Consider the following 15,365-nt stretch of genomic DNA (forward strand, 5'->3'; position numbering starts at 1 on the left):
AGGGCTAGAAGATGAAAGAAGCCTAAGAATAGGCAGGCGACTTGACGCTGGCGCCGTGATCCTTCGACAGCAAATGTTAACGGAAAAGCACCGATTTTCGATAGTTCATGTAGTAATAATAAAATCAGCAGCAGCAGCAGCAGCGGTAACAAAAATATCATCAACAACAAAAATGACCACAGCATCAGCACCAGCAAGTTGCTGTCAAATGATCCTACTACCATTTGACTTAAATCTGTCATTAATTACCTGACACTGGATAAAAAAAATTGGTCATGCAGCGGCCTGTCATAGCTTTATTCTACTATAATTTTATTCATCGAGTCTATAGGAAAGTCGGTAGTATGGCTTTCCCCCATCATTAGCAGAATCAAGCGACCCCTTCGTAGTGAGCAGGGTATAGCATGCTGTATTGACAAGACGTTGTTATTGTTACTGTTTAATATTGAAATGGAGAAGCTGTCGTTATTGTTGTCAGCACTGTAACCGTTGTTTTTGTAGCTAAACCAGTAACAACAACAACAGCGAGGGTGGTGATTATGCAGTAGCTAAAGATAGGCGGAGTTCTGTATGATACCGATGTTTTGTAGTCGTTGCAGCCGTATTTAGCCGCCGATAGCATGAACGCAGCAGCATATCAACAAAAATAAAAACGGCAATTTTTCACGCCGTTATTGCTGGTATTCCTCCTCTTTTTCTGTACTGCCTACTTTTCTCCGCTGCGTTCTACGACCCATAAAGGGACCAGATAAATGAGCACTTGGTAGGATAAGGTGGTTTTAGTTGGTTGTTCGTGATTGTTGGTAGTAACGACTAGTAGCTGCCACTGCCGCTGCTGGTGTTGAGAAGCTGAGGATTTCGCGTGACCAACATTATGCCGCTAGCCCAAATCAGCGGGAGCATCTGACGTCGGTGGGCCATTTCCACTGAACAAAGATGCAACGCATCGGCGGGATCTTTAGAAAATGTTCGCAACTCCATTGAATTATTGTCGCCCGTGAGGTTTAACCGTCGAGAGCCGGCCGACCGGCTGGTCCGTCGACCTAGCATAACCCTAGCCTTCTGCTTAAGGTTATGCCAGGCAGTATGACATCTGTCGTTCTCATTTTAAGTGCGGAGATAATGCTACATCAGCTGAAAGTTAAAAGAACCATTTTTGCAGATCCTGCCTCGCTAAACGGATTCGAACGCTCTTAAGCAAACCTGCGACAGCAATCTCAACTGTGCGCCTAGCGAGGACGAACTCTTTTGCCAGATACGAAAAAGCGACAGGGGAGAAAGAGAAAGTCTGAGGTAGAGTTTGACACTGTCTACATACGGTATCGATTCACTTGAACGTGGTAGCTTTTGCAAGCGAGCACTTGGTCGTATTGCAGCAAATTCGTTCCAAAGTGGGCACATGTAGGTTACAGTTCCATGCTGCACACTCGGTTATCTGGACAGAACATCTGGCGTTTTAATCCAAAGATTTCCCAGGTCGTTTGTGCCGGTTAATATAGGTAGCGCTAATACTGCCTCGCTATCAATCTGCATACACGCTACTGTCGAACGAATAGTGCCGCCACCGCTAGTGGAGTACCGCATAGTTGGTTATTGTGTCTACTCAGTGGCCGCAGCTGCATGGAGCCGAACGCCCTGATCGCAAATTAACTCTCTAAGACTATTTGTCCGACTGTAGCTGCTCGAATGTTGACTCGATGCCGCCTCCAGATTGAAAATGTTGACGAAAAAGTAAAATGGGCTTGCTCTAATTGATAGGAACGTGTAGATACAGAACGTCAATAATTACTTCGGTAATGTACGTAAAGGCGTACGAAGTTAGAGTCTTGTTTCTGCTACGTTGTTTACACTGTGCGGTTACCGTTGCTACTGCTAATGTTATTTATTTTGCCTTATTATCCTCGCGGACGCTGTTGTTGTTACTATTCGCGTCACTGTTACATTTCATCTTTCGAATTTGACGATTCGTCCGCCAGGGAAAGTTGTTGCGGCCGTTTTTATCAGACTAATACTTTGAATATCGATAGACACAACCACCGCCATTACTTACTGCAACTGCTATAGCAGCTATTGCATACTGATTACGACGTTACGTGCTCAACATGCCGTTACCGGTGGGCCCCATCTCACCCTCGCCTGTGGGCGAGCGCAGAGCTCTAGCTCCAGACCGCCGCTGTTCCAAAACGATCGGCCGGAGACAATCGTGCCTTAAATTGTCAGGACTTATCGCGCGCACGTAAAGCAGCCGTTTAGCCGCTACACGCGTGCAGTCGTTGTTCAGTGACGGTTTATTATATGAATTAGTAGCAACGATGAGCGATATTGATAAGCGATATGAAGTTGATGAGCAACTTGCCGGCACGGAGTTTCATATCTTAATTTAAACCGCCGACAAAAAGTAACATCCATTGTTTTCAATGTCGGTGATGATATCCCTTTCTGCTTGAACAATTACTAGTTTGCAAGTGAGTGCGTGTATATAGCACTGAGGGGGTGCGGCAAACGGTACTCGATGCGATTGAATTTAGAAGAACTGTACTGCTTCGTATCACTTATTATGCCATAAATCTAGAAAAACAATGTAAAACTTTATATCCATTGAAAGAAACCAAAAGAAAAGGAAACTTTGGATACAGTGAATCAAGCAATAACGAAAATACTTCAGTCATCCTGGAAGGTACGTTTTCATTCGAAGATTAACTATGAAACCTATTAAAAATTGTGCGCGATAACTGCCGATCGAACTTATAACTAAATAATAGCGAATATTTTTTAGTCAATCAAGCTTTGGTTGATTCTTCAGTTCTTTGGCAACTAGCTCTTTGATAGGTGTGTATTTAACATGCTGACATGTTCTACAATGCCTCGATTATATCTGGTCGCGTCCCGGTTAGTTCCCTTATAAATCTCTATGAGGACTTCGCTAGAAAGAAAATACATGCTGTTAATAGTGGATACTGTTAGCAGGAATAGATTCATAGGTAAATAACCGTTTACATCTATTTTGACGTTCGAGAATTTTCGTACGGGAAAAGTAATTTATACGCTATACATATATTTCCTTTCTTATTACCAGTATGTTGTATCTAAACTTTCGGATTAGAATTATATCTAATTCAGTTCAGCAGTATAGTAGTTGCCTAAGGAAGTTTGTGGCACCTTTTGAACCTTCATAGAGTGTTTCTCCAGAACCTTTTTAGAATCGTAAATAGGCAAAGCCTGCTGTACTTACTGGGTGCATCTGCACTGAGACCAGAGCTCTTTAGGTACAGCGACGCTGGGATGGATCTTTGTTGTGGTGGTGTTTATGGTTAGCAGCTACGACTTTCAAGAGTAAAATAGCGGTAAATCATATATTACTTAAGCATTCATCTTGTTTCGTACTAGAGCGATTGTCTTCCAACAGCACAAATATATCCCTATCTATCTACATTTAAATTCCCTTGATGAGGCAAGGTCGTCTAGGCTCAGATTCGTTGTCGGCAAAGCTCGAGTCGTTTGAGGCCGTCGAAAGAAGCCGAACGAAGTTTCATTGCCTTGTTCGTCCCGTTAATTTTTGGCCAAAATATGCAAAAACAGTGCGTAATAAATTTTTGGCCCATTAATTAATGAATTTTATTAGGAACATGACAAATCAACCTCGATTACTCGTACGGGGCGCGTTTGTCGATAACCCACATCAGCTGCTTTACCTTTGCGTGGTTTGCTGTTTTTTGGTATTTATTACAATCAGTGCGATAACTATAAATAGCGAAGAGCATACGTGACCACGCGTTTGCGGACGACGTCGTTCATTTCAGCTCCTACAACGCGAATGAAGGAGAACGCATGCACTGCGTTCCTTTCGGTCCGGTGAAGTGTCAGTGTTTTTGTTTGGACGTTACTCGTTTTGGGTCGTTTCATTCAGAAAGGCAGAGCGGACCGTTGTATCAGCAGCGAATAGAAACACAGTCACGAAAAAACGAAATTACATAGCGACACAAACGAAAGTAGTTTTTTCGTAATTTATCAGCTGAGCCACTCTGGCCTAAAAATCGTTATATCACCTTCGAAAAGCCTTGTAACACTTAACACGACACAGAGTATAGACATTGAGAAGAAATTATATTTCTATAAAAGTACATTTGGCGTTTCGCGCGAAAAGAACCTTGTCAATATCTATGCATAAGATTTGTATTGACAGTATAGTCTATATTCCCTTATCATCTCCCGCTTTTTTTTCGGCTGTCGGTAGAAGTGAAACACATCGACGACGACGACGTAGGTTTAAAAAGGCTAATGCAATAACCTTTAGGTATTAAACAAAACGGAAAGCTTCCACCGTTTCTACCTCCATGAGCTTCTATTTCCAGAATTATAATGCAAACATAACTAAAGACAAAACGACAACAGGCACGTTGGCTATTTTTTGCACGAAACTACATACAGGACATGAACATAACTATTCTATAATTTTGATTGTTTTTTAGTAGCCCTCTTTATCGAATTTAAGTTAATTGACGGAATAACGATTGTGAAATAAATCGATGCATACGTCTTAAGTGTTTTACGTAACTATGAGGCGAACATTGCAAAATATCAGGTCTATTTCACTTTACCGTGCCTTCGTAATGAGCTTATTTTGAAGAAGCTTACAATTTACGCAATATGCATATTTGGCCTGCCAGCTAAGTGTGAAAGCGTATGTTCGAAGTGATGCAGATTGTGTGACATTTACAGTCACCAGATATAGTTGTATAAATAAGCTTCTCCTTATATTGAGTCGTCCAATAAAAGGGCACACGGAAACTGTACAACTTTTGCGATTGGACATGGAACTTGCATTTCAATCGTAATTTGGAAGAAAGCTAAGTGTCCCTTGGTAACCGACTAGCCCAGACGTCAACTATAAAAAGAAAGAACAAAAAAATAATCACGTGGTCCAGATGGAGCTCCTGCAAACGCTTGGCTTTGCTTCTGCTTCCACTGATAAGAACTATACTGCCATATATGTGGCATACGACTCGCTGTTATCTTCGCCTATCAGAGTATCTTCGTTTACTCTACTGTCTGACGGTGCTTTGAATCTAGTAAATAGCGACGTAGGAAGAGACCACGCTTTCTGTAACATTATTTACTGGCTGAAGTCTCGCTCTAGATAACAAACTCCGTACCCTTTAGCTGTTAAATGAACAAGGTGGCCAGCTAGTGCTGCAATGTTTGCATTCAGACATCGGGGGAGTTTTTTTGCCTTTACTAGGGCCGAAGTGCTATAATAACTATATCATTATACCCATAAGATGATGCAGTAAATCGGTCACCTTTATACAAGTTATCCTCACTTACCTGATGGTTGAGAGCGAGTATGCGTGATTTACAGTGAAACAGTGTGCTATTTCAATCAGCGTGCAAGTACGTTCCTTTCCATAGCCCAGACATCGCCGTTCAGGTTTACTGATGCCTGCGTCTACGAGAGAGGGAACGGCAACTGTTCGCCTTCTCACAAGTCCTAAGTTTTATAAGAAAACTGCGATGCTCCGGTCGATTGCGCTGGTGCTTGGCAAGCCTAAATTATCCTCGATGAGCAGAGAACGTTTTTGTTTCATTCGTTCAGACATACATTTCGAATAATTCGCTGACGGCTGAGTAGCGCTGATGCCAACCGATGACTCCCATTTACTAAGCAATGGACAATTAAAAGTTTGACTTTTGGTGAAGGGTGGCATCTATGGATGATACATTAGCTATAGCTTGAATTTGTTTTTTGTTTATTTGGCCTATTTTTTATCCCTGTCTCCTGTCCACTTGAAAAATATCGCTACGTAAGATGCCACCAAAGAACACGACGACACAATAACCCATGACGAAAAAAGCAACTTCTCTTTCCATGTTGGTTCCATTGGACGCCACAAGCTGGTACAAAATAGAAGCTATTGGAATGATTTTCAACTTTCCCTGCTCTTGTGGCTAAGTGCCTCTAGCGGTGTTCGACCGTCCGCTATTCGACTGGACGACACGTCGAGTGCTGGATGTCGGAGCCGCCACTGCCGTAGCTGCAGAAAGCTTGCCGAATTCAGGGTAACAGCGACAGCCTTTACCAGTCCCTCATTGTGAGCCCCTGGCGCCGTCAATTCCCCTGCAGCTCCCAGGAAACTGACAAGTTGCTATGATGACTGCTCCAGTAGTAGGCGCAACTAGTAGCAGATAGGTTCAAATGAATAGTCGATCAATGAACGTTAACAGTGGTCAGTCATCCTGTGCCAGCGGCCGCTACCACTAAGCAACAGCTGACCACTGTGCCACTCGCAGCGCAAAGCGCCAATTTCAACTACCAAAGATCAGAAAGGATGCTGGGCTTCCCTGGGCCGTCCTATTTGCAGCATATTTTTTATCTTTCCCTGGAATTTTATGCCGTAAACCTAATGTCTGAACATTTCCTGACAAGACCCTCCTATATTACTGATTTGCGCCGCTACTGCAGAGTAAACAGAAAAAAATTGACTCGCTTCAACAGAGGCGGCAACGAAATTAGTATCACTAGAAATAGCGTGCGTAATGATTTTTCCAGTGCAACGCGCCCGAGTAGCATTATTATATGACTATCGCTACTACATTGTAGTAAGTAATGTTTACTCATTGTAACACCGCAGCTACAACACTGTTCGACACGTAGCCTTCGGGATGTTGTGTAGATTTCAGTGGTAGTAGGGCTGGTTGTCATGTCGTGGCGACAGTCTTGTAGGACTTTCTCTTCCTTCTTTTACTCTCTCATAGCGGCTTCGCACTGCGATTCTGAGTGGATCTGGCGCGCCAGCTGCGGGTTTAGCATGGGATGGCTTTAGCTCTCATTTGGGTGAAACCAGCGGGTCCGCCCCCCAGCGTTGAAGGCGTTCCTTAGAGCGTTCTTCAAACAGCCGCCGTTATTGCTGCTAGCGCTAGGGACGTGGTTGTAACCGCCGGCGCTGACGCTGATCTATGCCAAACTGGTAAAGTTGGCAGAAGATGGATGTTTCGTATTCTTCGTCAGTTTTCGTTGTCGTCGCTGCTATTTTCATTCGTCGCTGTTCTTTTCTTTTTGTTCCACTGACTCGCTTATTTATCCGTGCCACAAGTGCGGTTGTCCAGCCATGGTAGCAGCCACCAAGAGCCGTTGCAGCAGCCGTTGGCGGGACTACTTTTCCTTCCGTTCAGCGGTCGGTTCGTCACTTCTTCGTTTCGTTTTTCCGTACTTCGGTAAAATGGATAGATTTGGTGCCTAGCAGAGGATGCGTGGTCAGTTATTGGGGTGGCCAACAAAGATTGAAGGAGCCAACCCCGACCAAACAACGGGTCGACAGACAGGCAGACGTTCCGCATGGAACAACGAACGGCGGTTGCAATGGTGTCGGCGGTGAACGAGTTACCAGCTGGACCGCCTAGACGCAGCTAGATATTTCAGAAGCAGAATTCAATCCATTCCTAGTTTTTCCCTGAATCAGAGTGAGATTTCAGTGGAAGCAGAAGAAAGAGACGAAGTTGAGGGCGGACGCACAGCCACGTTGGTACGACAACGGGCCCCACGAAGGCTGCCACGTAGCCATTCAGGTGTGGTCCAGAGCACACTTCAACAGCATGAATGAGCTACAGATAGACAGATACATACATAGAAGCAGCTATCGTAGCTAGAACCACAGTTAGACCCTAAGGTCACTGAATAGCTCTCGTGTTAGTTGGCTGTCGGAAAACACGGTTCAGAAATCGTGCTAACAGCAGAAGGAGTGGAACAGATGGGGGTGGAGATCCGTTAACTAGCGTTTTATGCGATTATATGTGGTCTCCTTTTTGCGATGAAAATAGCCCGACGAACGATGCAACCCGCATATTCAGTAGAGACGGCGATAAAAAGCAGAACGAAACGGGAACGGCAAGGAAACATGTAAATGCTGTACAATACAACTATGATACCGTGATATCATTAATGACCCATCAACGAAACCAAACCCAGCCATTACTAGCTAAAATCGATGATTTTGTTTGTTTACTGGAGCTACCCTTTTTTTGTTTAGTAAAGATAGTAAGCTATGCTAGTGCAATATATGTATATACATACATACCCTGCCTGCGCATACATATATCTGACGATATTACACACAGACTCAAACATTCAGTAAGTCAATCTAGGACTTGAAGTCAGAAAGCTAGCACAGAATGGGGAGTAAGAAGTGAACTTCCGAGTTTCGAAAAAATAGAAAGTCTGTGTGACAAACAAACCAATTAATACAATGCAATTTGTCGTATCTTTAGAGCCAACCCTGCAGGCAGTCACATGCATGTTGATGCACGTAACCACCTGTGATAGTATTGGTAGTTCTACACGCAGTCTTTCCGAGTTTCGCGCGCTTCGTCGGAATCGAGCTGTGGAGCTAAAAGTTCTCACTATTAACCATGTATCATTTGGGCTTATCTATGCCAGGAATCATAGACCTTTTTGTAGATTTGGAAAGAGTGATCAACTGTTTGTATAGTTAGTGTTTTCCTCTTTTTGCAGGGTATGGTTAGATTACATAAGTACATTACTAAAAATAGACATAGAGAGTTTTTACAACATTGCCGGTTTAGTGATGTAGTGTTGAAACGTTTAACGAATAATGAGTTTTCTCTAACTGTGTAGGCCTGGCTGATTTCATTATAATGATCCGTCTTGAGATTTCTCGTTGTCCATTCACCTATCCTGCTATTTTATGGAGTGTAAAAAGGGTAGCTTTATAGGTAAAGCGATCACTTGTAGTATCTAGCGCCGGTCGAATTTTACGATTATATTTTCAAAAAGATCTAGGCAATTATATTTCTCTCGAACGTAAGTGGCTCTTTATAAAAGACTACTCGCAGCATTTATTTCTTCCGAAATTGCTATCCGTTTAAATGAAAAAATACCAATAAAAATCAATAGCAAAAGTCAATATTTTTACCAACAAATAGTGACAAGGTGATGCGCTGCGTGTGATTTTAATTGAACACACGGTATCTACGGCCAACATATATTTTAGCGTTGTATCACCGTGTCGAGTTTTGTCGCCGAGAATCTTCATCTGACTTTTGAATGTTATTTTCTGACAGGGTTAGCTTCAGCTGCATCGTTCATCACGTCGTATTTAGCCCGGCAGTTCAGTAGCCTTTATCATTTGGCGGCTTTGTGAGCAAAATTGTGCATCAAACGTAGAACTCTATACGTCTCCAAAGCCGTAGGCGCACCGATTTGGTCAGTAGAGTTCGATGCTTCAATAAATGAGACAATTAGTTATCCTAACAGTTTCTGCAGATAGGTGAGACTTTATGAGGATATCACCCATTCCCAGTTGCCCATCTACTGAAAGACGTGGCTGAGAAGATCTCGAGTCGCACTTGGGTAATGCCAGTGCATGTATATATAAAATATTGAACGGACAAGAACTTCAACACCCGGGTCCCTTTGCCGGATATTACAAAGAAAAAAAAAAAAAATATATATATATATATATATATAGCATCAACAGAGTTCAGCCAAAAAACCCGTGCTGTTCAAAAATCTAAATGAGTACCAAGTGACATTATCAAAAATTATTTTTATTTCATCTATTTATGTGAAAATAATCATCCAGTCGTAGAGAGGGGATGCTCGTAATCGATGCGTGGAGACAATGAGATGAACATTGTGTCCGCTATGACGTGTCGTAAAACCCCGTGGCACTACGCTATGCTGTCTGATTGCGTAATCATGGGGCAGGAACAAAGATTTACGCTGATTCAAATGGCTCTGTCTAATTCGGCTCTGACCGAGATGAAGTCGTCGCTAAACTTCTCTATGCTGTTATTGCAGTTGCCTCTAGACGCTCACCTTTCACATCAAAGGATTTATTTGTTCTAATGCGGCTGATATCTTTATCGCAATGAAATTAAACAAGAAATACAAATTACAGGAATAATGGATTAGCTTATTGTTAAACTGAAACAGAGATATAATAAACTGGAGCATTAGAAAAGCATTTCTTTTGTGATTCTTATGAAGACAACAGGTTTGATAAACATTATTTTATGGCTCGCATGAGAAAAGGGAGCTGTTTACGAAGCATCGCACCATTTTTTTCAGGAGTAATCGGCCGTATCTTGCAGCGTTTTCGGTAACGACGATTCGTGGTGAGGAGTTCTCATTTCAGTCGCCAAACGCCGAAGACATTCGGGAGCTGGTAGACGGATTCCTCGACGGCCTCAAGCGAAGATCGAAGTTTGTCATTGCTCTCCACGACTATAGGTAAATGTAAAAAAAAAATAAAGTGGAGCGGGATAGTTACACTGAGAGCAGATGCCGAATTATTCGCTCTGTTTCGAAGAAGTCACTCTGCCACTCACAAAAGCCTCATTAACTCTCATCAAGAAACCCTTGTATAACATATAATCTGTCATATCTGCTGGTCACGTTATTTACTCAATTTCTGCAACTCGCCATTTACGTTTTGTGGTTCCATACTATCTAGTCCACTTCTACGTAGGACAAGCAAAAGAAAAAAGATCTGCTCGAAATAGGCATATAGCTAGTGCCTGTATGAAGTTACGTTTCAATCGGAAAGAGAAACTTGTTCCTTTTTAGTCATTCATAATAACACCTAAAAATTAAAAATGAACTTTTACGAGCCCTTTTCATGTATTGGTAATAAAGCACTCAATTTTGAAGCCGACAGTCGCTCGCGATGGCGATGATTGCTGTTTTGGCATTCACTAGCTACTCTACCGGTTCTACGGCACGTTTTTACTAACGAAAGAAAAAAAACGTCTAAAGACGAGCTTAACAAATCACGCATGCCAATGGTATAGCTAAACATTTTTAAATAAACTATTTGCACAGTCCTTGGGCAAATAACAAGTGAATAATCGGTGCTCGCTCAGATATATATAAATCTATACACTAGTTTTCCTTGAACATTTCATTTATTCAAGTATTTTTTGTGGAGGTTCTTTTAAAGGTAGATTCATCGGATTTAGAAGTTTCCCGGCACTTGATTTGTCTGCATCAAGGAAAAAGCCATAGGACACTAGAAAACTCATATTAGATATGAGACCAAATTTTGGCTTTGATATATCGAATAAACTGCTTGGTTGTTCTTAATGAACGTTACTGTTCTTGGGTAGTTCTATTTTGCTGATATCAAGCCTATGAGCTTAACGCTTAGCGATAGTATCTGTCCCAGCGAAGAATTTGGGCGAAAGCGTTCCCGTTCTATACCAAAAAGCTCGTTAGCGGGGGGCATTAGTGTATCGAACAGAATAGCCGTGCGGAAAAAGCAAAGCTTGTTTCGTCGAAGGGTACGCGCGATAGAACGCTACATACAAAGTTGTTGCAATTCTTCTGGTATCTGAAATGCCCAGGCTGAGAGGTAGGGAAAATCACCTACAAATACACTGTCATCTTAGGCGATTAATAATTCTGATTATATTGTACTGTGATTTTTTACTAAAAGCAACAGGTGCGTTCAGCACCATGATAGAAGTTTCATGTTGACGTAAGTTAGTTTCTACCTCTATTGAGTTCAATATTAACCTGCTTGCTCCACTCGTTCACTAGTAAAATAAATACCTACCATCTAGCATACTGCTATGCAATATAAAAGCTTCGCGTAGTGCTCAACAAGCTATGACAAATTGCAACGGCACAGCGAAACGCAATTAATTCCATTGCCTTCTTCTCAGTGTTGCGATAGAATAGAATTGATGATCTGGCTTGAGCGAAACGACCATGTACATCTTAGATTTCGTTATCGATGGTTGTAACCAGGTCAGACGCAGGCGGATATTTGACCTTCACACAGGGCGATCTCATAGCGTTGGATGATGTTGTGAACGGCGAAAAAGTATTGGAGAGTAACTGGAGCAGCGGACGCAACGAACGGACGGGCGAAAGGGGTGATTTTGCAACCGAACTCGTCTACGTTTTGCCAGCCGCCAGTAGGCCACCTCAAAGTAAAATCCGCTATTGAGCTATTATCGTTATTACTGTAGAAACACGAAAGCATTATCATAAAGTAAATAACTATAGTTAGACCGAATCCCAGATGCACTTCCGTGTTATAGCGTCGCGTGGTACGACTAGCATAAAGAACACCGGATTGTTGAGTCTAAAGTTGTTTGACGGTAAAATGGTCATGCCCCACAGGACTATAGCAACTGAATACATGAAACTATAAACCTATAACGTTCGATTTTATAGCAGGAAGCATAGTCAAAAAACGTCAGGCCGGTGACTAGTATTACATACTGTTTATTCGCCGTTCAACCGAACTAAATCATGTCTCCGCCGTACCCCTGATGCGATGGCAGGTATTCTAGCGTTCTTTGCCGCAGACGAAGAAGGTCGACGTCAATTGCTCAAACGGTACCAGGCCTCACTTAACGGCAGTTCGGCAATGCCTCTCGAAGGGGAGCGGCCCCACACGCTTGAGGAATACTCCCTCGATCATTTCAGGCCACCGCCGAAGAGGACCCTGACACTAACCCTGTCGTCCGCACGCAAAAGAGACGGTGAACATCTCTGGAGGCATTCCAGGTACGTTTTTCTCTAATCTCACTGCTCTATGTCTGATATACTTGAATACTAAAGAACAACAACTGATCAACTGAGTCTATGATTTTTAATTTTTTAGCTTGCTGTAATTATTATTTTGAAAACATTTCATTGTTGCACGAATAGTACTAACCCTCTATGATTATTATCATATTAGTTATAAGAGCACTAACTAGACGAGGTTTTCCGTCTGCAGCAGTGTCAAAATTTTTGTTCATTCACTTGTTTACCATACGGTAATATTATTGTTTTCAAAAACGTGAGACCAACGATAATCGTTCACGCCTCTGACGTGGAGGGAGAAGGATGGGGTAGCGGCGAAGTAAATAAATCTTTTGTTGTTACGGTTGTTTCTAATGACGTTAACAAACGTGTGAAAACAGATGACACCAACATAAAGTAAGCGATCACGAGCTATTTTATCTTCAGGGACATCAAAGAACGTGTCGATTTTTCTCTTATTATAAACCTAAATCAATAATAAAAATAAATACAATTAAATTTGAAAAAAATATAAATCGCCCCACACACTTTTCCGCCTGCGTCCGCGTTTCTTTCCGCGAAAATTTGTTTTTTGACGCCAAATAAATTGACAAAAGTAATTCATGATATATAATTACATATAGACAGGCTTATTTGATTTCCATCTGATAACAGAAGTCGAACATCCTTTCGATATATACATATATATATATATATATATATATTACTACTGCCGGTACTGCTTCAAACTTCAACGCCGATAATTGATACGCTCTGTTTCTGTTGTCAATTTGCTACGTGCTGTCTCTTTTCAGTTTCAAGCAGCTAAAGCACAAAGACGTGATTCTTTGTAGCACAATAGCAGCTAGCAATACTATTGCGGTTGTGGTAACATTCGTCTATTTTGGTCGGTGATAATTCCCATCCACTTACGATCATCAAGATTACGGTCATTATCGTTAATCTCATCATGTTCACTATCATAATTTTGAGTTGGTGCTTTATATGATCATTTTAAACTATTATTTGTCATGTTATTGCGGTTACATTTGTTACTGCTGATGTTGCGCGATGAGTTTGCCGTTCCGTTACGTTCAGTAACCGTTTTGTTGTGAAGCGAATCGCAGGGTGATCTGATGCTGACTGTTATGATCAAAGCTGTCGCCGTAGTTCAGGAGACCTGTGATGATGCGCTACTTCGTTTTTTTATTGACACTTTGATAATAGCGGCACTGTGCCACATTTGCGAATTTTTGTGACAGGCAACAAAAACATGCAGCCTCTCGGCGCGGTGCTACGATATCGCGTTCGTCTGTCGCTTAGCAAACAAAGCCCTCAAAAACTGTGCATATGCTATGTCGTTAGCGTATGAAATAGCACAACCATAGACGCACGTTCTGAATCAACGCAATCGGCTACGGCGCCCGCGGCAGGTCTCAGCAGATAAAAAGCAACATTGTCCTATGGGGTTACTTGACCTATTCAGCAAGCTTCTTTCCTTTACACAGTTACCTCTGACAATGATTATTTTTTACTTTCGTTTCCGGAGATTTGAGATTTTTGTTCCGTGGTCTGAACTCGTTATTGTAATAGCCCATAATGAATTTTGAAGCTGGGCGCTGGTTGCTGGCCGGAGTCTTGCCTTAGCTTATTTCACATGTTGCAGTTAGGAGCTTGCTATCTCTCGCAACACTCTCAAAGTAAAGTTTTTTATAAGCGAAAACGAGCATCAGGTCAGCTCAATTGTACGGATTAAATCTCCCATTTCGTACTGAGTTTGGTTCGGACATTTTCACCGTTCTTTGAGATGAAATATTCACGCTGATTTTGCTCAAAAATAGATTTGGACTTTTTTGTTTGTGACTTTGTTTGTTCATGATGATTTGAAATATACGGAAAGAAATAAAGCCGTGCTAACATATCAAGATGTTATGTACAAATGGGTAACCATTCAAACAATGGCTAAAGTATAACTGTTATTTAGGGAGCAGCTATAATACAGCCAAGGTTATCAATTCATTTTATTGAGAAAAGATACTATAATAGTCGCAATTAACAGATTGTTTTTATTTTGCACAGGGAACCACTAAAACAACCTCTATTGAAAAAGCTTTTGAACAAGGAAGAAGAGCTCTCTCAAGCGGCCTGTTTGGCCTACAATGCCCTTATGAAGTACATGGGCGACCTTCCATCGAAGAGAAGTCGCAGTGGAAATGAATTAACGGACCAGATATTTGAGGCGCCTCTTAAACACGTAAGCTTGTGATCGAATAAGTAACGCTTAAGCTCCATGTGTATAGATTGTCAAAGTGGACTGACCGATAATAAACGAAACAGTTTAACCTAGTTTGTAGTTCGGCGCTTTACTGAGTACTTATATTGTTATTGATATGAATTACTGTATTTTTAACAGAATTGTTTTACTGCAACTGCTAGCATATAATTTTCTTTTTTCTTTAACCAGGAAATTCTGCGTGATGAGATTTATTGTCAGATCATGAAGCAGTTGACGGACAACAAGAACAGAATTAGTGAGGAACGCGGTTGGGAATTGATGTGGCTAGCCAGTGGTCTGTTTGCCCCTAGCCAGATTCTTCTAAAGGTATTATTTATTATTTATATTATTGGTGAAACAATGCTTTACTAAGATGTAATTACCAGTACAAATGTGTTATCAACAGCATATGAAATTATTACCAATACAATCGCAACATGTGTATGAAGTAAACATTTATCGTCTCACCAGATTGAAGTTGAACATCTTAGACAGAAATTGAATAGCAATGCTATAACATGCCATGACAACAATTTCACATCTGTAACACTTTTGACG

The 15,365-nt window shown here is 41.6% G+C and overlaps 1 protein-coding gene across 12 annotated transcripts in view; it reads left to right on the forward strand.

The window, feature by feature from the left end:
• ck (unconventional myosin-VIIa ck) overlaps positions 1 to 15,365 on the forward strand; it is a 71,127-nt gene that overhangs the window by 52,915 nt on the left and 2,847 nt on the right. For 10 of the 12 annotated variants that reach the window (XM_086978147.1, XM_086978146.1, XM_022815300.2 and 7 more), the window contains 5 exons: positions 10,085 to 10,246; positions 11,765 to 11,949; positions 12,307 to 12,532; positions 14,612 to 14,786; positions 14,997 to 15,134. In XM_086978147.1, coding sequence (XP_086834273.1) covers positions 10,085 to 10,246; positions 11,765 to 11,949; positions 12,307 to 12,532; positions 14,612 to 14,786; positions 14,997 to 15,134 — 886 coding nt within the window. Of the gene's footprint in view, positions 1 to 10,084; positions 10,247 to 11,764; positions 11,950 to 12,306; positions 12,533 to 13,347; positions 13,482 to 13,794; positions 13,966 to 14,611; positions 14,787 to 14,996; positions 15,135 to 15,365 lie in introns of those variants that run through there. The other 2 variants (XM_086978155.1, XM_086978156.1) reach the window with 2 other exon arrangements.

This window comes from Varroa destructor, unplaced genomic scaffold (genome assembly GCF_002443255.2).
Source record: "Varroa destructor unplaced genomic scaffold, Vdes_3.0 BEIS01000001.1, whole genome shotgun sequence".
Taxonomy (NCBI): Eukaryota; Metazoa; Arthropoda; class Arachnida; order Mesostigmata; family Varroidae; genus Varroa; species Varroa destructor.